Consider the following 22091-nt stretch of genomic DNA (forward strand, 5'->3'; position numbering starts at 1 on the left):
GCTCTCTGGTGTTTGTTTTGATGTGTGCTGTGTAGAAGTGGAATGGTTGTTTTTTTCCATAGATTTTATTTGCAATGCTGATGCTATTGCAATGTTAAACTCCACCACAAACATAAAAATACATAACTACCTACCTACCCCCAACACTATTCCTGACCAGATCTTTAAACTACATATACCATGTCTCCCCTCTCCATGCAGGAAACAGCCTGGTGACGCTGACCTTTCACCTCCTTAACCAGTATGGTCTGTTGGAGCTGTTTCAGCTGGACATGGTAAAGCTGTGGCGCTTCCTGGTCATGGTGCAGGAAGACTACCACAGCCTCAACCCCTACCACAACGCTGTGCACGCCGCTGACGTCACGCAGGCCATGTACTGTTACCTGCGAGAACCCAAGGTATCAGACAGAGCTATTATTCCATTGTACAGAAAGTATTCAGAAGTAACTTACTGGGCTATTGACCACCTTATCCCACTGAGCTAAAGCCTAGGCATTAGCTTATGAGTCTTCAGGTCAGAGGCAAGGTTACCAATCATGTACAGTGCTTTCAGAAAGTATTCAGACCCCTTCACTTTTTCCACATTTTGTTACATTACAGCCTTATTCTAAAATGGGTGTTTTTTTCCCCTCATTAATCTACACACAATACCCCATAATGACAAAGCAAAAACATTAGAAATTCGTGAAAATGTGTTACAAATAAAAAACGGAAACATCACATTTACATACACTGCTGTTCAAAAGTTTGGGGTCACTTAGAAATGTCATTGTTTTTGAAAGAAAAGCATATTTTATTTTCCATTTTTAAAATAACATCAAATTGATCAGAAATACAGAGTAGACATTATTAGGATCCCCATTAGCTGTTGCAAAAGCAGCAGCTTCTCTTCCTGGGGTCCACACAAAACATTAAACATAATACAGAACATCATTAGACAAGAACAGCTCAAGGACAGAACTACATACATTTAAAAAAACACACATGTAGCCTACATATTAATGCATACACACAAACTATTTAGGTCAAATAGGGGGGAGGCGTTGTTAATGTTGTAAATTACTATTGACTGTTGTAAATGACTATTTTAGCTGGAAACGTCAGATTTAAAAATTAAAAAATAATTTACAAAATAAAAAAATCTACAGTCCCATTATCATCAACCATCACTCCTGTGTTCCAATGGCACGTTGTTAGCTAATCCGTTGATCCTTTTAAAAGGCTAGTTGATCATTAGAAAACCCTTTTGAAATTGTTAGCACGGCTGAAAACTGTTGTTCTGATTAAAGAAGCAATACAACTGGCCTTCTTTAGACTAGCTGATTATCTGGAGCATCAGCATTTGTGGGTTCAATTACAGGCTTAAAATGGCCAGAAACAAAGAATTTTCTTCTGAAACTCATCAGTCTATTCTTGTTCTGAGAAATGAAGGTGCTTCCATGCAAGAAATTGCCCAGAAACTGAAGATCTCATACAACGCTGTGTCCTACTCCCTTCACAGAACAGAGTAAACAGGCTCTAATCAGAATAGAAAGAGGAGTGGGAGGCCCCGGTGCACAACTGAGCAGGAGGACAAGTACATTAATGTCTAGTTTGAGAAACATGCACCTCACAAGTCCTCAACTGGCAGCTTCATTAAATAGTATCTGCAAAACACCAGTCTCAACATCAACAGTGAAGACGCGACTCTGGGATGCTGGCCTTCTAGGCAGAGTTCCTCTGTCCAGTGTCTATGTTATTTTGCCCATCTTAATCTTCTATTTTCATTGGAAAGTCTGAGATATGGATTTTTCTTTGTAACTCTGCCTAGAAGGCCAGCATCCCGGAGTCGCCTCTTCACTGTTGTTGAGACTAGTGTTTTGTGGGTACTATTTAATGAAGTTGCCAGAATAAGGCTGAAATGTAACCATGTGGAAAAGGGGGGATGAGCAGAGAAAAGTATGCCTACGTTCCCTGTCTCTCCGTAGCTGGCCAAGTCCCTGACGTCCTGTGACATCCTCCTGGGCCTGTTGGCAGCCGCCACTCATGACCTGGACCACCCGGGAGTCAACCAGCCCTTCCTCATCAAGACCAACCACTACCTGGCCAAGCTCTACAGGGTGAGAGCACATCGCTGGTACATTCCACACCTCCTGTAGCTTTCATATTAGACATGGGTTGGAAGACACTAGATGGCCATGTTCAACAGGACAAAAGTGTTGATAACTTGACCTAGTTCATGGTTTATTTGTTATTTTAAGATAACGTTGAGGTCTATGATTGAATGCACTTAGCAGCACAGGATTACAGCGTTCTAAAAATGCTAATGTGTCTGTAGAACTCCTCTGTTCTGGAGAACCATCACTGGAGGTCTGCAGTAGGTCTGCTGAGAGAGACCGGCCTGTTCTCCCACCTGCCTGCTGAGGACGGGTCAGTCTGCACATTTCTTTTCCCAGTGCCAAGTGATTTAATGACTCTGTTTTTAATTAAATGTAATGGCAAAATGTCGATTTCTGCCTAAATAGACATACCCAAAAGTAACTGATATTAATGTAGGATTCTGACATGCAAAAACTTGGTATATTTGGAAAGGAGACATCTGGGAGATTATGAGGAGTGATCAGAAGATTGAGTTGGTATATTTGGAAAGGAGACATCTGGGAGATTATGAGGAGGGATCAGAAGATTGAGAGCAGTTACATAGTTCACTGTACACAAGTGATCTTTCATTGACAAGCTATAAGTGAATTATTGATGACAGGAGCTGGAAACATGTCGGATGGTTTCCACAACATGTGAACAGTATCAGAAAAAAGTGGGATTGATAGATCTAACAACTGGAAATGGGTAGATGTTTTAGTAAGTGGTGTCAGGTATGGTCACGGGACGTTTCCAAGTGTCCCTAAACCTCTCCAAAGTGGCATATGTCTGTAAATTAGATCATTCCAGTGCTATTACATATTTGCAATCCCTAAATGCTATTTGTTCAGTATAAAAACACCATTTCTACCATATCAACTTCACCCGAACATTTTGGTTGGGTTATGGCGCATCCAGGAAACATTCAAGGTGTACATGCAGTGTCCAAATGTGGTAATTGCACTGTTTTTGCACACTGGAAAGTTATTATTCACTATTGTTTAGCTATCCATCTTCTGGGCCTGACCCTGCTCTGATCCAAGGCAGTTTCCTCATCTGATTAGGTCAACCTTTCTAAATGAGCGTACACCGTTTCATGGCCTAAACTACTCAGAGTAATCATTCACTAAACAGGATACAAAAGAACTACAGTTTTAACTTGAAACATGTTCCATTTTTAACAGAATCCATCAGGCTAGGTGTGATCTCCCCCCCCCATGTAGCTCTTGCTCAAACACAGACCAAATGGAAGCTTATCTTGTAAGATGTTTGGTGAAAATGTTGTGTAAAATTAACATATTGACTCTCAGGGCTGGTGATCAGTAACGGTAGGTCACAGGCAGACAAATAAGACATCCTCATGCTCTGTGGAGTCCCGGCTTTCAGTGTGTCAACGTATTCCGTGTTTATTTTGTTTATGCTTGACAACGCTTAACATAATGTAGGTAGCAGCCATCTTAAAATGAGGTCATCGGCTCACCCTGCCCTTATAAATTCTAATGCCCATATGTGGTAGTAAGTCACACCAAAGATTTGAAGGCACCAATCAATAGCCAAGAGACTCATCTTTCCGCAGACAACCTGCTTTTGGAGATAGGGACTGTTCTCATACCAGACTGTTCTCATACCAGACTGTTCTCATACCAGACTGTTCTCATACCAGACTGTTCTCATACCAGACTGTTCTCATACCAGACTGTTCTCATACCAGACTGTTCTCAAATCAGACTGAATTGAATTTTTAAAAATCAAATAGGGTCCCCAAATATGGGGACTTTACATTTAAGAGGTTTTAAAGATCAAGGTAATGAGTTGTTGTACACTTAGAGTATTGAGTATGGTAGTAAAACGCTTAAAGCATATTTTAATGAATTCCTCTGTTCATCATCTCCTCAGGCTGAAGATGGAGCACCAACTGGGTTCTCTTATCCTAGCCACTGACATCAGCAGACAGAACGAGTACCTGGGGAAGTTCAGGACACACCTGGACCAGGATGACCTGTACCTGAGCAACGCCAGCCACCGACACTTCATCCTCCAGGTGTGTGCCTGGGTAGAACCAGCAATTTTGGATCTTATCAGCTGGAAACTGTGGGGTCTGACTGGCTATTTTGTCTCTAACTCCTTGCAGATGGCTCTGAAGTGTGCGGACATCTGCAACCCCTGCAGACCCTGGGAGCTGAGCAAACAGTGGAGTGAGAAAGTGACAGAAGAGTTCTTCCACCAAGGTATTCTCTCGTTCTTCCTTTCATTCTGTATCATTATCATTCTCCCTCTACCCTTCTTAATCTCCAGCAGTCTTTTCACCTATCCTGTTGATTTCTGATCAGTGTGTGCTGTGTTGTCTATCCCTCTGTAGGAGACATTGAGAAGAAGCACCGACTTGAAGTCAGTCCACTGTGTGATAGCCAGAGTAACTCCATGGCAAACATTCAAATTGGTAAGTTTTTATGACGATTTCTAGTTTAGTACTAGCTACAATACATTGATATAAACCAGAAGCTCTCTTAGGCCTGCATCTATAACCCTGTGTGTTTCCCTATCCCTTTCTTCCTTCCTAGGTTTCATGACGTACGTGGTGGAGCCTTTGTTTGCTGAGTGGGGCCGGTTCTCTGACACACGTCTGTCCCAGACCATGCTGGGCCACCTGGGGCTGAACAAGGCCAGCTGGGGTGGGTTAGTACAGCAGGAGGGGTCCTCTAGCCCCGAGGAGCTGGACCCTAGCAGCCCTGCCTTCTTCACCATGTCAACGCCCGCCGTCACCGAGTCAGAACCAGAGTCTGCCTCTGCTGCGGAACCCATAGCTGTCACCACGGCAACAGCCACAGGAGAAACCAACTACAAAGAAATACCTCAGGGAAGCAAAGAGTCCTGACACTCCATGTTTGCCCTTAGAATCCTGACCCCTGACCCTTAACCGCTAGCCTCGACACACACTGGGGAGAGGGTGGGAGGAGCGGGGTATGGCATTTAACCCCCCCCTACTCCCACTGCCCCACCAGAACAGTACTCATGTTTTTGTTGCCTTTGCCTCCCATATTTGACAAACCACAGATTTTATTTATTTATGTTTTAATTCCTTTCCTTGACATACATAGATACTGCTGCTGTATTTTGTATTTTTATTGGCTTATTTTATTTATTTATTTGTCCTCTGTAGTTTTAGCCTTACTAATGTAACACCACCATTTTGAAGGCGAAGTGCCATTTTCAAACAAAGTTCTGTAGGAGGATTTGAAACACACTGAGTATTGAAGAGATGCTCTCTAAAGACCGCACAGAGATGCCGTGATGTGTGTTGATGCGTTTGTAAGGAATCTTCTTCCTGAAGATAATGTGACAAGCCCAGTCCTTTTGCTGCCTCTATGAAGACTGTTTACAGATGTCTTGTTTGTTTGTCCTTGTTGTCCATTCGAAATGAATCATTATGGTTGTGCGATATCCCTTCTAAGCACAGATGCGAAGAACCACTAGTGTTTGAATTGTCGGCACACTGCTGAAGTTGACTGATACACACACACCAGATGCCATAAAGAAACACCCCCTGTGCTCCATTGTATTCATCTCTTCCTTGCACTGCCAAAAGACTGAAATATTGGACACACAACTTCTGTTCTGAGAGAACTTGGGTTAGACAGAATGGTATTCTAGAATGTAACTAATATGAAGAAGCATTGTTGTCAGTGACTGTAGAGAATGCATGACCTCTAACCCTGGACCAGTCACTGAGGCATAGTACACCCACCCCATCTGAAAACTCCCATCACAACACCACTCACGCAGAGTGGACTGTAGGAGGGAAGTTTACTGTGGTTTAGCTACCTGTGAAACAGCTGTTTACTTCTACTGAATGGGACTCTCTCAGAATGTCTCTCATTATCATCATAGCCACATGCAACCTAGGACTGCTGTACTGATGCCTTATAACTATGCACACTGCGCTAAGTGACCAAACCAGCTCCCTACCACTAGTTCTTCTAGTAATCTCATGAAGTACATCGTGTGCTTGTCCTCTTAATGCACTGTCTGATTTTCTTTTGCCTTTTTGTGAGGAAAAACTGAACTCAAACACATTCTGTATATAAACGTTTTTAGTTTTTTTTACATTCCATCTCCATTTATACATTTTTTTATTTTTTATTCTGTAGACTGCACAAAGATTTTAATAACAGGTGCTTTTTCCTATTTTAGCTGATTTTTAGTATTTTCGCTGTAAGACTGTTTACAATTTGTTGCGACAGCCATTTTGGGAAGAAGACTTGTCAAGCCATTTTGTACAGGATTTGCCGTATTGACCTTTTGATACATGCTTGTTGCCGTTTACATTTTGATAAAACAAGTTGACATGAATGACTGTTACTGAGACTGATCCAAGTGAACTTTGACTGTGATAGAAGTCATATGTATTGAGGTGAAATCTTCATTGTAGCTAGAAATGTAAGGAATAGATCTTACTGTTCAACATCATACACCGTTTGGTCCTTTTGTAGCTCAGTTGGTGTTGCTTGTAACGCCAGGGAAGTGGGTTCGATTCCCGGGACTACCCATACGTAAAATGTATGCACAGATGAGTAAGTCACTTTGGTTAAAAGCATCTGCTAAATGGCATATTACCCTCCTGGGGACATGAACTGTAGTCATTCACTGTTCAACCTTGATGCTTGGGATTACTGGGCTCAGGCTAGAGGTCGACCGATTATGATTTTTCAACGCCGATACCGGTTATTGGAGGACCAAAAAAAGTTGATACCAATTATTCGGCCGATTTTAAAAATATATTTTAAATTATTTTTATTTTTTACATTTAATTTTTTATACATTTGTAATAAATTACAATACTGAATGAACACTTATTTTTAATCTAATATAATACATCAATAAAATAAATGTAGCCTCATAAATAATGCAAAAACAAATTGTTGGAGAAGTGCAATATGTGCCATGTAAAAAAAAAAAAAATGCTAACGTTAAAGTTCCTTTCTCAGAACATGAGAACATATGAAAGCTGGTGGGTCCTTTTAACATGAGTCTTCAATATTCCCAGGTAAGACATTTTCGGTTGTAGTTATTATAGGACTATTTCTCTCTATACCATTTGTATTTCATTAACTTTTGAGTATTGGATGTTCTTATATGCACTTTAGTATTGCCAGTGTAACAGTATAGCTTCAGTCCCTCTCCTCGCTGGGCTCGAACCAGGAACACAACGACAACAGCCACCCTCGAAGCAGCGTTACCCATCGCTCCACAAAAGCCGCGGCCCTTGCAGAGCAAGGGGAACAACTACTCCAAATCTCAGCGCAAGTGCCGTTTGAAACGCTATTAGCGCGCACCCCACTAACTAGCTAGCCATTTCACATCACATCTTTACACCAGCCTAATCTCGGGAGTTGATAGGCTTGAAGTCATAAACAGCTGCTGGCAAACGCACGAAAGTGCTGTTTGAATGAATGCTTACGAGTCTGCTGCTGCCTACCACCGCTCAGTCAGACTGCTCTATCAAATCATTGATTTATAAAGTAACACACAGAAATACGAGCAGTAGGTCATTAATAAGGTCGAATCCGGAAACTATCTTGAAAACAAACGTTATACGGAACCGTTCAGTATTTTATTGAATGGGTGGCATCCATCAGTCTAAATATTCCTGTTACATTGCACAACCTTCAATGTTATGTCATAATTACATACAATTCTGGCAAATTAGACAGCCCAAACTGTTGCATATACACTGACTCTGCATGCAATAAACGCAAGTGACACAATTTCACCTCGTTAATATTGCCGGCTAACCTGGATTTCTTTTAGCTAAATATGCAGGTTTAAAAATATACACTTATGTGTATTGATTTTAAGGCATTGATGTTTATGGTTAGGTACACATTGGAGCAACGATACGCACCGCATCGATTATATGCAACGCAGGACATGCTAGATAAACTAGTAATATCAACCATGTGTAGTTAACTAGTGATTGTTTTTTATAAGATAAGCTTAATGCTAGCTAGCAACTTACCTTAGCTTACTGCGTTCGCGTAACAGGCAGTCTCCTCGTGGAGTGCAATGTAATCAGGTGGTTAGAGCGTTGGACTAGTTAACTGTAAGGTTGCAAGATTGAATCCCCCGAGCTGACAAGGTAAAAAATCTGTCGTTCTGCCCCTGAACAAGGCAGTTAACCCACCGTTCCTAGGCTGTCATTGAAAATAAGAATGTGTTCTTAACTGACTTGCCTAGTTAAATAAAGGTGTAAAAAAAAAAAAAACAGGACAAATCGGTTTCCAAAAATACCGATTTCCGATTGTTATGAAAACTTGAAATCGGCCATTCCGATTAATTGGTCGAACTCTAGCTCAGGCAATGTGGAAACAATCCACTTTATTTACCCAAGACGTATCTTGAGGTGACATTGATTGGACAAACATTCCATGCACACAAGTATCATTTTGGTTTTATTCATGAATTTTCTTTCAAGTATGGAAGACATTTCACAACACAGATGGTGTTTTACATCAAGTATCACTGACAGTTGAGTTGTCCATGTTCTCCCACCATGCAGTTCAAGTTCAAAGCTTAAACACACTGAGCAGGAAATAGATATCGGTACAGCACATACAGTATGTCAATGATAAACACACTGGTTATTGATTGTCTTAGTGTTAGATTTATCTGAAATGTTTTCCCCCTAAATAGTCATATTGGTCATGCCATGTCTGTGTCAAGGTGTGCAGAGAACACCTTTGTTATGCCACAAAAAATATGAAGTATGAAATTCTTAACCAGCAACATAATATATCCAAGGAGGAACAGTGGTTATGGTATGAAATATTATTAGCATCAAGGCATCTGGATATAAACAGAGGGATACTCAGCTTGTCATCAAGTAGCACTAAATCCCCAGATACCATTTGGCTTCTAACCATAACAAAATACAACTGAATGATAATGCCAGATCAGGAACACAATGGAACAAAAATAATAATCATGCCCAGCATTGGTAAGTTGTAGTTAAAATGACTGGTAGACCCCAGTGTTAAGCTTTAGTTCAACACTAACCTTGTTCCCCCCAGACTGCATTAAGACAACACTGTCACCATAGATTCATTTGGTCCAGTCTTCATACTGAGGTACTGTATGGTAACAGTGTTTCCAGAAACAGAACTGGTCCCAGTTCAACTCAAAAAAGCTAAAAAGAGAGCCAGTCTAAAACAAAACATAAATACAATTACATCTCAACCATACATGCTTTGATAGCATTGATAACAGCTACAACTTCATTATTTGTATCAAGTATTAACTAAATTCAGTTCAAAACATAAATAAGAGATCTAGAAATCAGAAATTAGACTGTTTTTGTCAATAGCATTCTAGTCAATGGCCCAATACTCTACAAGAGGGACCAAATGACAAAGTGTTCCCTCTCCTCTGCATACATTTCTCTCTACCCACAGCAAGCAGTAGACAGCAAATACCCAGTGAGGCAAAGAGGAATACAACTGCCTTGAGAAGGGCATGCAAAAAGGATACACCTTTCCATCTGTGATTTAGAGAAGGTTCATTCCCATATATAAATGTAGTTATGAACAGTTGTCAGCTGAGAGGAATGTTAGGAGTCTGTAGTGTCCGTGTGTATCCAGAACATAAAATACTGGTGTGCCTCATATTGGAATTTAGTTATGATAACAAAAAATAAAGATGTACAGCAAATGTACAGCAAAGTTTGACCTTTAAGATCAAAGACTTTGAAACTGGCATCATTTAAGAAACAAAAATAGACATTTGATTAAAACAAGTTAAAATCGAAGTGGTACACACAAAAACAGATCCTGTATGTTATCAAAGTGCAAGAACTGAAGAAGACTGAGGCAATGCAACACTGTTGGTGAGCAGGAATGGAGAGCAGATGAACTAAATATCTAGTCAGAAACCATGTGTCCATCCAGAGACAGCTGACAAACCGCTTCATAAGGCACTTAAAGTGTCCACGACTGTCTGAAGGTCCAGAACTCTGAACAAGTCCAGAATTCCATCCCACCTCTGTGGGTGCTCAGAGGAGATTTCTCTTGCCAGTAGATTTCAACATGTGCTGCCCAAACTACAGGATGGGAAAAGAGACAGGAGCAAATGAGTTTCCAAACGTATCAAATATTAGATCAGAAACCTTTATAAACCAAAAAGGTTTGTCATGCTTGCACTTCTCTTACCAGGGGGGTGTCTGGGCGTGGTTTCACTACAGGGGCTGGGGTTTTCAACCGGGACTGCCTTACCTAGAGGACAGAAAAGGGTAAGCAACTGACAACCCAGACACACATCTTTGTTGTTGCACAATCATACAGTGTAGATGGAAAATGATAAGGCCCAAAAGGAGGATTCCTAACAGAGAGTAATGTAGTATCCGTGTTGCTCTTACCAGGGGAATCTCTACTTTCTTGTTGGTCTTGGGGAATTCAGAACAGAAAGGTTTCAGTTCAGAGGCTGGGAAGTCAAACTCCTTGTCCTCACTGCTGTTGTGGCGATAGCGATGGGCGAACTTGCGCTTCAGGGCATTAGCGATAAGAGACGCAGCGTCTGTGGGCTCTCTTGGTTTGGCTTGGCTCTCCTCTGGCCGTCTGGACAGGAACACAGGGATTAAGGGAAAATCAGTACAGGTTTCAGTTAATAAAACAAGAGAGTTGTGTCCATCTTCTGTAATGTAGAAGTCAGACCATGAACACGGTGCCTACCTCTTGGCAGGGCGCAGCTTGACTTTGCCAATGTCTTTGAGCACGTCCAGCATATTGGGAACCTCTGCCTGCTTGGGCCCCTGGTCCAGCAGTGTCTGGCCCTCAGTCTTCTTCCCACGGCGCTCCTGGATGAGGTCAATGACTGAGAAGCTCTGCTGGAACCCCATGAGTGGGGGTGGAGGGGGAGGAGGCGGCAGGGGAGGTGGAGGGACGCAGGGTGGAGGAGGGCCACCTGGGGCGGGAGGTCCTCCTGGGGATAAGAAATGTACAGATTAGTCTGACAATTATTCCATGAAAAGCTGCCATCTTCAGGCAGATATACATCATTACAGTGGAAAAAATAGAACTCTTACCCAACAAAGGAAGGGGCTGAGATACAGTTTTCTTTACCTTTTAGTGTGTGTGTGTTCTGAGGTCTCTCTCTCATACCTGGTGTCAGTGCGTTCTGCTCCTGGGTCAGTACTATCTGTGCGATCTGGGCTCTGAGTTTAGCCAGCTCTGTCTCTAGAGCACTGATCTTCTGGATGGCCTCATCGTTGCTGCAGGTCTGACCCTGGGGCTCCGGCTCGGCCTTGTGCAGCCTGGGTAATGACCTCCGTCTGGGAAAAGGTTGTTGTTTGGGCTGAGGCGGGTGAGAACGAAACATGAGCCCTGACGGTGTCTCTGACCTGAGTGGGACCGATGGTATACAGGCACCATATTAGAAAGCAGGAAAGAGATTCATGGAGTAATACACACATGGAAAGTTAACAAGCGCAAAGGAACTCCCTAATAAGCACAGTGTGGGTCAATAAACAGGGGCAACAGCATGGCTTGAGAACGTCTGCCTGTGCTAACGCCCTCTCTTTTCTTACCTCAGTCTCCCAAATCCAAACCAGTCATTTTTCTCCTCCTCGTCGATCCAGCAGACATCAGCCAGAGAGGCCAGCAGTCCATTCCGTCTCCCGGTGCTATTCAGGACACTACTGTCCTCAGTGTAAGGATCGAGCTGAGACACAGGGCAGCCATGTTAATTAATACACCTAAACATGCTGTCTATTTAACCACGTGAGGTATTCTCTTTTCATGACTCAAACTTCATTCACACTATTGGAAACCTACCCTGACAGACATTTGATTGGCTACGGTTGACTTTTAGAAATGGAGCACTGAGAACCGAAGTAAGCCATTTTGATGCCGTCTGTCAGCCTGTCGAGGTCCATTCTTAATTATGCAGTCTGTCAACAACCCGTCGAGGTCTATTCGTATGCTGTCTGTCAACATGAGCTTAAAGTCATAGAAAAAGACAGATACCTTTCAGGGGACAGTCCAAGAGGACCAGTGTTTCACCTGTATTTATTTATCAGCGGTGATCTAACTATACCTACACACACTGAGTATACAAAACATTAAGGACACCTGCTCTTTCCACAAAAGCTTTGACCTGGTCAGTCTACGACCCCTTACTGACATCACCTGTTAAACCCACTTCATTCAGTGTAGATGAAGGGGAGGAGACAGGTTAAATAAGGATTTTTAGGCCAATCAATTTTTAAGACAATCGAGACATGGATTGTGTTTGTGTGCCATTCAGAGGGTGAATTTGGAAGACAAAAGACTTCAGTGACTTTGAACGCGGTATGGTAGGTGTCAGGCGCATCAGTTTGAGTGTGTCAAGAACTGCAACGCTGCTGGGTTTTTCACACAACAGTTTCCCGTGTGTATCAAGAACGGTCCACTAATCAAAGGACATCAAGCCAACTTGACAACTATAGGAAGCATTGGAGTGAACATGGGCCAGCATCCCTGTGGAACACTTGACACCTTATAGCATCCATGGTTCAACAAATTGACTCTGTTCTGAGGGTGAATGGGCAAGACAAAATATTGAAGTGCCTTTGAACGGGGTGTGGTAGGTGTCAGGCACACTTTTTTGAGTGTCAAGAACTTCAACGGTGCTGGGAATTGAGGCAAAATGTTTGGTACAGTAATCCATCTACCTCTAAAGTTATTTCAGCCACACCTGTTGCTGACAAGTGTATAAAATAAAGCACACGCCCATGCAATCTCCATAGACAAACATTGGTAGTAGAATGGACTTACTGAAGAGTTCAGGGACTTTCAACGGGGCACCTCATAGGGTGCCACCTTTTCAACAAGTCAGTTCATTACATTTCTGCCCTGGTCAAGTGCTGTCAATGTGAAATGCAAACATCTAGGATAAACAACGGCTTAGCCACAAAGTGGAAGGCCACACAAGCTCACAGAACGGGATCACCAAGTACTGAAGCGTGTAAAAATCATCTGTCCACTTTTGCAAAACTCACTACCGAGTTCCAAACTGCCCCAGGAAGCAACGTCAACACAAGAACAGTTCGTAGGGAGCTTCATGAAATGGGTTTGCATGGCCAAGCAGCCGCACACCAGCCTAAGATCACCACGTTGCAATGCCAAGTGCTGCCATTGGACCCTGAAGCAGTGGAAACACATTCTCTGGAATGATGAATGCTGCTTCACAATCTGGAAGTCCGACAGACAAATCTGGGTTTGGCAGATGCCAGGAAAACGCTACCTGCGTCAATACATAGTGCCAACTGTAAAGTTTGGTGGAGGAGGAATAATGGTCTGGGGCTATTTTTCACAGATCGGGCTAGGCCCCTTAGTTCCAGTGAAGGGAAATCTTAAAGCTAAAGAATACAATGCCATTCCAGACAATTCTGTGCTTCCAGCTTTGTGGCAACAGTTTGGGGAAAGGTCTTATCCAGTTTCAGCATGACAATGCCCCCCTGCACAAAGCGAGGTCCATACAGAAATGTCTTGTCGAGATCGGTGTGGAAGAACTTGACTGGCCTGCACAGAGCCCTGACCTCAAGCCCATCAAACAACTTCGGAATGAATTGGAACACTGACTGCGAACCAGGCCCAACCTCACTAATATTCTTGTGGCTGAATGGAAGCAAGTCTCTGCAGCAATGTTCCAACATCTAGTGGAAAGCCTTCCCAGAAGAGTGGAGAGTAACTGTTATAGCAGCAAATGGGGGGGGGGACATTAGTCAACAGTACAAAGTTACTGTTGTAGGTTGCCTGATGAACTGACCTAAAACAGACATACTGCATTCCTCACAGAAAGGAAGGACAGCTAAAGGGAGGGAGAGAAGAAGAAACAGTAATGACAGGAAAGATTAATGTAAAGACTGAGCAGGGCAATGATAACATGACTATCTAAATAAACTGTTGTGTTCTGTGTAACTGGAACTTTCTAATGCAAAAAAAAAATAAAATACAATTGGGATCAGACTTCAAATCTAAACATTAAAAAAACACCTTGATATTTTATTACCAATGAGGAGCAACATAGCCGACTTCCCTAAACAGGAAATCAGCACCTACGTCCATGTTATTGGTCTCATGACGTTTCCTATTCTGTTTAGTGTTGAAGCATCAAAACAAATGAACAAGCTGGCAAACACTCTTGATGAGGGTGACTTGACAGAATACATCAGGCCAGAGAACGCCAAGATGAGGGTGATTAGATCAGAATACATCAGGCCAGAGAACGCCAAGATAACGTGACACTTGAGCACAAGGTAAAGAGCAGTGACACAGAAACAGTGACAGACACGGAAACAAAGTCACATGGAAACAATGTCCCACACAGATCATACTCCGTCAAAGTATGGCGGCGGACATGTTATATGCCTGCCTCCTCTGTCGCAGAAACAGTTTTACCTGAAAATGGACCCTGGGGCATGGTTTAAGGGGAAGATTGGTGGCTATTCTTCTCACAATACTCCTTGAGGAGCCATACGCCTTGCCTGAAAAGCCAAAGGCCTGTCAAAATAAACACACAGGTCTATGGTTAAGTACTAGAATCAAGATAATCGGAACATCACAATTAAATCATGCCTTATAAGACAGTACAGTAGAAGTACAGTATAGTGGAAATGCCATTCAGTCCTCCTCTACTTCTGGGTATACTGTAGTTGCTACACCGTCTGGTTTCGATTTCCTCCTTAACTTTATTTAATGGTGAGAAGCCGTAATTTTATTTTAAATAGAAAAATATGCATACCTTTATGAAAACACCATTTCCCACCACCATGCTAAATGCTAATCCTGGATGTTGTGTATTGCGTTCAGCCAACCAGGTCGAAACTATTAGCGGCATCACATTGGTGAAAACCAATCAGGGCAGACTTGGTTGTAGCTAAATATGTTTGAGTTGCTTCAGGAACAATTTTAGCAAACTAAGCCTTTTCCTAATCTTAACAATTATCCTAACCTGCCACATTAATTATCCAAACCTGCTGCATAATTTCTTCTAACCTGCTAAGAAAAGTCACTCCTGCTAGTCGAAACCAGCAGACCCACCCTGAGAAATCTTGGTTTTCACTAATGCGATACAGCGCTGCCTTAGGTTAGAGGTGAAAAAACAGATTGTCACGTTCAGCCAATCAGGTTGCAGCAAACATCCAGGATTAGCATTTAGCCACTCTACCATGCTGGTGGTACACATATTTGTCCTGTTTTTCTCCGCTTTCACCATTAAATAAAGTTCAGGAGGAAATCGAAGCCTATGCAGCCTGAATGGAGAATGATTTAAGTACGAAACGGTTCACAAGGGATATGAATGTATTGCCAGTGCATACAATGCGTTTGGATGGTAAAATGAAAACGACTCAATATCGCCAACTGCCGACCTTTAGGTAAATAATATCTAGTCTGATCATGACTGTACTCCATGGTATGGGGGAAATGAAAACACTTACCAGGTCCATTTCTATTCTTGGACTTTCTTTACTCATTCTATCGATGTGTTTTCACAGAAGCAGTTGTACACAAGAAAGCATCTTCTTTGTGAGGTAGTCTGGGGGAAACAACAGGAAGACAAACAGGGGTCGAAATACCTGTAGTTAGCATTGTGATATTTTGGCCTTGCTCCTGATATTCTAAATGTGTTTGTTTTTATCCTAGCCATCACTTTGGATTTCTCTTTGTATTCATACTATACGGAACAAAAACAAACTCAACATATAAAGTGTTGTTCCCATGTTTCATGAGCTGAAATAAAAGATCCCAGAAATGTTCCATATGCAAAAAAAGCTTATTTCTCTCAAATTGAGCATGATTTTTTTTACATCCCTGTTAGAAAGCATTTTTCCTTTGCCAAGATAATCCATCCACCTGACAGGTGTGGCATATCAAGAAGCTGATTAAACAGAATGATCATTACACAGGTGCACCTTGTTCTGAGGACAAGAAAAGGCCACTAAAATGTGAAAACAATTTTCACACAACACAATGCCACAGATGTCTCAAGTTGAGGAAGCATGCAATTGGCATGCAGACTGCAGGAATGTCCACCAGAGCTGTTGCTTGAGAATTAAAATGTTAATTTCTACCATTAGCTGCCTCAGTTGTTTTAGAGAATTTGGCAGTACATCCAACTGGCCTCACAACCACACCAGCCCAGGACCTTCACAACCGGCTTCTTCATCTTTGGGATCGTCTGAGACCAGCCACCAGACAGCTGATGAAAATGTGAGTTTGCGCAACTGAAGAATTTCTGCACAAACCGTCTCAGGGAAGCTTATCTGCGTGCTCGTCGTCCTCATCAGGGTATTGACCTGACTGGAGTTCAGTGGGCGAGCGGTTCACTTATGTCAAATGCCCCATGGTGGTAGTGGGGTTAAGGTATGGGCAGGCATAAGCTATAAACGAACACAATTGCATCTTAAATCGATGGCAATTTGAATGTACAGCGATATCGTGATGAGATCCTGAGGCCCATTGTCATGCCATTCATCCACCACCATCACCTCATGTTTCAGCATGATAATGCACAGCCCCATGCCACAAGAATCTGTACACAACTCCTGGAAGCTGAAAATGTCCCAGTTATTCCATGGCCTGCCTACTCACCAGACATGTTACCCACTGAGAATGTTTGGGATGCTCTGGATCAACGTGTACGACAGTGTGTCACACCAGATACGGACTGGTTTTCTAAGCCACACCCTTACTTAGAAAGAAGAACCGCTAGAATATTTATTTCAATTGACTGATTCTCATATGAACGGTAACTCAGTAACATCTTTGAAATTGTGGCATGTTGTGTTTATACTTTTGTTCAGTGTATATATGGTGAAGTTGAGTTCTCAGCTAGTTTTATTCCCTGCCTTTTTAGGGACCCTGTCTGAAAGCTCTCAAGGCCCCCGCCCCCCTCCATAGATTTCACCTGACGCCCAAAAGTACATTTTTAATGATTAGCAGGACAGGAAAAATTACAAATTCACACTCATCAAGAGAGCATTCCTGGTCATTCCTACACAGTGAAATCAATGGTGTACATTTAAACTCTGACAGTTTTAAAAAGTACACTATTTTCAGTGAACATATGAATCCCACTGAACTGGTGTTAAAATAACACTTTTTAAAGTGCTAAAGATTTAACTCTGTTGCAGTGTTCCCCATTCAACTATTAGTGCTCAAATGAACTTCTTCAAATGAACTCTATTGTAAAGTAATGCGCAACCCCTACAGTGTAAAACAGAACACTTAATTTAGAGTAAAATCGACTAAAATGAACACCTGAGGGGTTACAGTAAAATACTTTTTGGGTGTTCAAAGCATCATTTGCAGATTTCCCAGGGTGCCTTTTCTTTGAGTTCATTTTTATTACCACCCACGACTATATTTGTTAGTGACAGAGACATGGTTATTGAATCCTTTCCTTTTAAAAAGGCCTGTGGCTTTCACCAAGTGAGTACCTAGGTGAATGCTATCATTAAAATTAAACTCTTTGACAATACACACATCACATAAGGCCTTAATTTGATGGACTAGTTTTACCCTAACACAGTGGTGTTAGGAAACTTCTGGTTTACAGACCACATCATGCCCACAAGTCACACTATCCTGGCTTGCAAAGTTATATGTATTTCCTTTTGGAATCAAGCCAGCGTTAGGCAATCCAACAGTTTGAGTTTTCATTCACCCATAACCTGCATTCAGAATGACGTTCAGGGTTAGGAAAGTTGATAAGAAGACGACCTAAACAATTTAAACTGGATCCACCATTTCAGTAAGGGGTGCAATAAATCTAACTAACTGATTGGATTAGTTTAAAACAATTTATGTTATGTTTGTGTAGCATACGTTTAATAAATTAATCAATGTACATGCAAAAGCATTAAAACAATCTTTAAAAGAAATAAACCTACTTGCAGTTGGGAAATATGATAATGATCGGCGTGATTGATGGGACTGTTTTACTATCCAATGTGCAAAACCGCTTCTACCCCCAAGCCATAAGACTGCTGGACAATTAATCAAATGGCCACCCAAACTATTTGCATTCACACCCCCACCACCCCTTTGTTTTTACACTGCTGCTACTCACGGTTTATTATCTATGCATAGTCACTTTACCTCCACCTACATGTACAAATTACCTCAACTAAGCTTTACCCCAGCACAATGACTCGGTACCGATACACCCTGTAAATAGCCTCATTGTATTTTATTGTGCTACTTTTTTCTTTATTTAGTAAATATTTTCTTAAAACCGCATTGTTGGTTAGTGGGTTTGTAAGTAAGCCTTAAAACGGTAAGGTCTACGACACCTGTTGTATTCAGCGCATGTGACAAATAATATTTTATAACTCTGGTTATTAAGACCAACACTGAGGGTTCTAATACACCATTGGAGTGTAAATTTCACTCTTACAGAGTGAATTGAATCCTGAATTAACACTAGAAATGTTACACTGAAACACTGGCCAATTTGCTGTGTACTGCATTTGTGTTGGAGTGTGCCCCTGGCTATCCGTAAATACAATTAAATAGATATTGTCCTTAATATAGGCCAAATAAAATTATTTTAGGACTGACCCCAATTAGTTGACTGTTCGGTCAACCAATATTATTATTTTTTTGAGCAGTAGCAAAGAAATAAATATAAATATATATTTTTGGACTTGGGCTCACATATAGGACTATGGATAATCCCTAATATGCATATGGGCGTTTTGAACGAATCATCACCTTTGAAATCGCTGTCCATTTCGTTGTGTTAGGCTTCGAAACATCCACAATGACCATGTTTCTACTCAGTTTCAACCTACTGATTAACTTCTTTCTTCAAACTAATCCATCACAGTGACGTGAGTTTTAAAAGAACATACTGTTTTGACGATAAGTGTTTGATGTGATTTTTGATTGCATTTGCATTGAATCCAGAGTGGTTAGAGGGACAATAGAGCCCTGAGTACCAGGCCATTAGTGACCTGATCATAGTTAATGAGTTGGGTACTACTAACATGTCCAGAGTGCATGAGGAGATTACCGTGAGTCAACAGTCATAACATTTTACTGTGGTCATGAAGCATTACTGCCGGTGCGGCAGTATAGTTGATTTTATTAAAGCACATAGGGTGTTGATGTGAGATTTCAAAACCATGACTAGAGAGAGACTCAACAAATACAGTAAAGAGCTGCTCTTTTTATGAGTAAGTCTATGTTTAAGTTGTTATTCAGCACTGTAAATACTTTCTTCAGCCGTTGTCTAAGCCATTAAATGCACGTTCTCCCTACTTCCAAATATTAGCCAAACAGCATTGAGCTGAGATCAACTGGGGTTTGTCCTGGTGCAGCAAAATACCCCCCAAGGGATGCCAGTTTGGATTTGGATTCACACCAATCAAATCACATTCTAAAGCTGGGTGGACACTGCACGACTTTCAAAACCCCATTTTCACTGAGCGTCTCCCATTAAACGTCCGTCTTTCCTTTAGTGTGTTGCCAACGTAGTGGTGTGCACATTAAACGATGTGAGACGGTGGTCACAAACTACAAGATTCTTCACTTGGTCGTGAAGATTTTCGATACCATGCTGTCTCACAAAAACTATCATGTGATTAGATTTAAGTAGCATACAGAGTTTAAATATCTAGCCAACATTTTGAAAAAAATAACATTGCTTGTGAACTTCAGAGCTGTAACGATTTGACACTTGCTTTTGTTGAAGGGAAGTACAAACGCATACTAGTAGCTGTCGCTCCTGCTTGAGGGTCTACACACTCTGGGTGATGCAAAACGTCATCTCACTGGCTTCTCTGGCAAGCTCTCACTGGCTATTGCTGATCAATTTGGCGTTGCACATCTCACACTACAAGAGCATTGCAGATTTTATGCCGATAAAATCAAACCTGTTTGAAAATATAGGGACGTCTGGGACTGCTAAAAGAAGAGATCCGCAGCCCTCAGATTGCGTCTTTGACCCGCTCACATGAAAAGAGCGTAGGTGATGGCCACAAGACCTGAATAGGCAAAGACATGGGGATTTTGTCTCCAATCTCAAAAACTTGTCCGAGACAGCTAAATCATGGCCAAAATTGTGTAGTGTACACCCGGCTTTCGCAAAATGTCATTGTCAGACAAACGTGTAACTAGCATGCTAAAACTGCACTTTCCTAAAACCATGGATGGAGATATGGATTTGGATCGTGGTTTTTGACTTAATTCTCTGTACAGGCCAATGATTCTGAACCAACCATAAATGCATATATTGTGCCTAGATGTAACCTAGTAGGCTCACGTTAACTAGCTGGCGAATTTTTCTGGTTCATTTTTGCACATGAGGGGAAGTTAGCTAAAATGCTTGCTAGCCTAGGTAGCCTATGAAAACAAAAACGAGAAGCATACTCTATGGCAGAGCCATAGACCGTTTTGCTAACATGAAAGAGAAGAGGCTGGTATTGGCGTTCAACTAGTCTACAAATTGGGTCAAGTAAAAAAATATGTTTAAATTGCGCATGCAACACACATATTTTGCAACTGATTGGACTAAATCGTTTTTTTGTATCTTTAAATTTGTTTTCATTGTATTAAACTAAACATATATAGCCTTGTTGATGTTTAAGTTGAAATTGTGCTGGAATAGTGGAGGCAGTGCTCCTGTTGTCTTCTTGCTGACTTGCGGTAACTCTGTGGTTCTAAATCAGTAGTTGTTTAGTAAACTGTCTAAAACATTTAACTTGCTTGACCATGCTGCAGGTTTGTTGCATGCAATATTTGCTTTGTGGATGTCACTGGACAGATGTTGCTCTCCGGTTGTGTGACGAAACAAACGTATGTGTAGTTGAATTTATTCGGCCAGTGTGTGGCTTGTCTTGTTGTTGTCACGGGCTTATTGTATTATATCATGATGGCGTAGGTCCTTCTGATTCCAAAACCATAAAGCGACGCCTGTAAATAATGTTCAGATTGAGCGTCGGGGCTCTTACCAAAACTCTCCCTTACAGAAGACGCCTTCATCCAACGACATGTGTAATGTAATGGAAAGGAGTCATGATCGGGCTAGTGCTACGTTAGACAACTCACCGGCCTTTCTGACTTGCAAACTACTGCTAGCAAGTTGCTGTGTGTAACTAAGCCTGGCCTGACTTAAGTTTGGGACGAAAGCCATACATTTCTGGAAATATCCACTGCGTGACGAAAAACTTAACTAGGTTTTGAACCACTGAATCTCCTGACATATCCCCCTGAGTCTTTTGTAATTAAGCAAGTATAGTTATGTTAGTTGGTTGGCTAACGTTAACTAAACTAACCATTTACTGTATATAGCTAACGAAACTCCGTGTTAACCAAGGCGTTTTGAACGTAGACCGTTAACATCGAGTCTAGCGAAAGGTAAGTCATAGCAAAGTTTGTGGATCGAATTTGATAAATAAAAAATACTTACGAGACTGACTTTGTCGACATCCAAGGGAAAATGTGTTTCCCAAATCTCCACTCTAGTCTTGAGTAACCGCGTTCCTGGCGGAGTGAGTGGGCGGGATAAAATATTTATTTCTTGACGTATGGGTTGTTGGATAATTTTTATGAACCAATGGGCATTGAGACATTGTTTAGACTGGGCTTGTACTATAACTTTATGATACTATTATTGGTTGATTATAATAAATAACAGGCCAACTGACCAACTGGAGTTCTTGTCATAAAGGACGCGGACCCAAGGTCTTGGTTTACAGACAGCAAGTAACAAAATATCAAGTAACATCAATTCCTTGTCTGTAGTTTACTGTCACTGTCTTTTTTTTGTGAACAATTTGGTAAATACAATACATACATACATTAGTAAATTAACCACAACAGTAATCAAGGTCGTGACAATTTGTTCCAGTAATGTATTTGTATTTATTATTTATTTAATCAGGGAAAACCCATTGAGACAAGGGTCTCATTCTCAAGGGTGCCCAGATCACAGTAATG

General features: G+C 41.5%; 2 protein-coding genes across 4 annotated transcripts in view; one reads left to right on the plus strand and one right to left on the minus strand.

Annotated features, from left to right (window-relative positions):
- LOC139420245 (high affinity 3',5'-cyclic-AMP phosphodiesterase 7A-like) overlaps positions 1–6468 on the plus strand; it is a 42654-nt gene extending 36186 nt beyond the window's left edge. For all 3 annotated transcript variants that reach the window (XM_071170114.1, XM_071170113.1, XM_071170115.1), the window contains 7 exons: positions 202–398; positions 1968–2099; positions 2318–2409; positions 4015–4159; positions 4250–4346; positions 4478–4558; positions 4680–6468. In XM_071170114.1, coding sequence (XP_071026215.1) covers positions 202–398; positions 1968–2099; positions 2318–2409; positions 4015–4159; positions 4250–4346; positions 4478–4558; positions 4680–4993 — 1058 coding nt within the window. In that variant the 3' untranslated portion in view covers positions 4994–6468. The remainder of the gene's footprint in view (positions 1–201; positions 399–1967; positions 2100–2317; positions 2410–4014; positions 4160–4249; positions 4347–4477; positions 4559–4679) is intronic.
- A 2071-nt stretch (positions 6469–8539) lies between these two features.
- LOC139420246 (mitochondrial fission regulator 1) lies at positions 8540–21645 on the minus strand. The gene is made up of 9 exons (XM_071170116.1): positions 21562–21645; positions 15587–15684; positions 14547–14648; positions 11693–11826; positions 11268–11506; positions 10839–11088; positions 10526–10724; positions 10320–10382; positions 8540–10210 (listed from the first exon to the last, which is right to left on the minus strand). The coding sequence occupies exons 2-9, from the start codon at positions 15620–15622 to the stop codon at positions 10163–10165; spliced, it is 1071 nt and encodes a 356-aa protein (XP_071026217.1). The 5' UTR covers positions 15623–15684; positions 21562–21645; the 3' UTR covers positions 8540–10162.
- Positions 21646–22091: the final 446 nt, after the last annotated feature.

This window comes from Oncorhynchus clarkii, chromosome 11 (assembly GCF_045791955.1).
Source record: "Oncorhynchus clarkii lewisi isolate Uvic-CL-2024 chromosome 11, UVic_Ocla_1.0, whole genome shotgun sequence".
NCBI classification, from domain to species: Eukaryota; Metazoa; Chordata; class Actinopteri; order Salmoniformes; family Salmonidae; genus Oncorhynchus; species Oncorhynchus clarkii.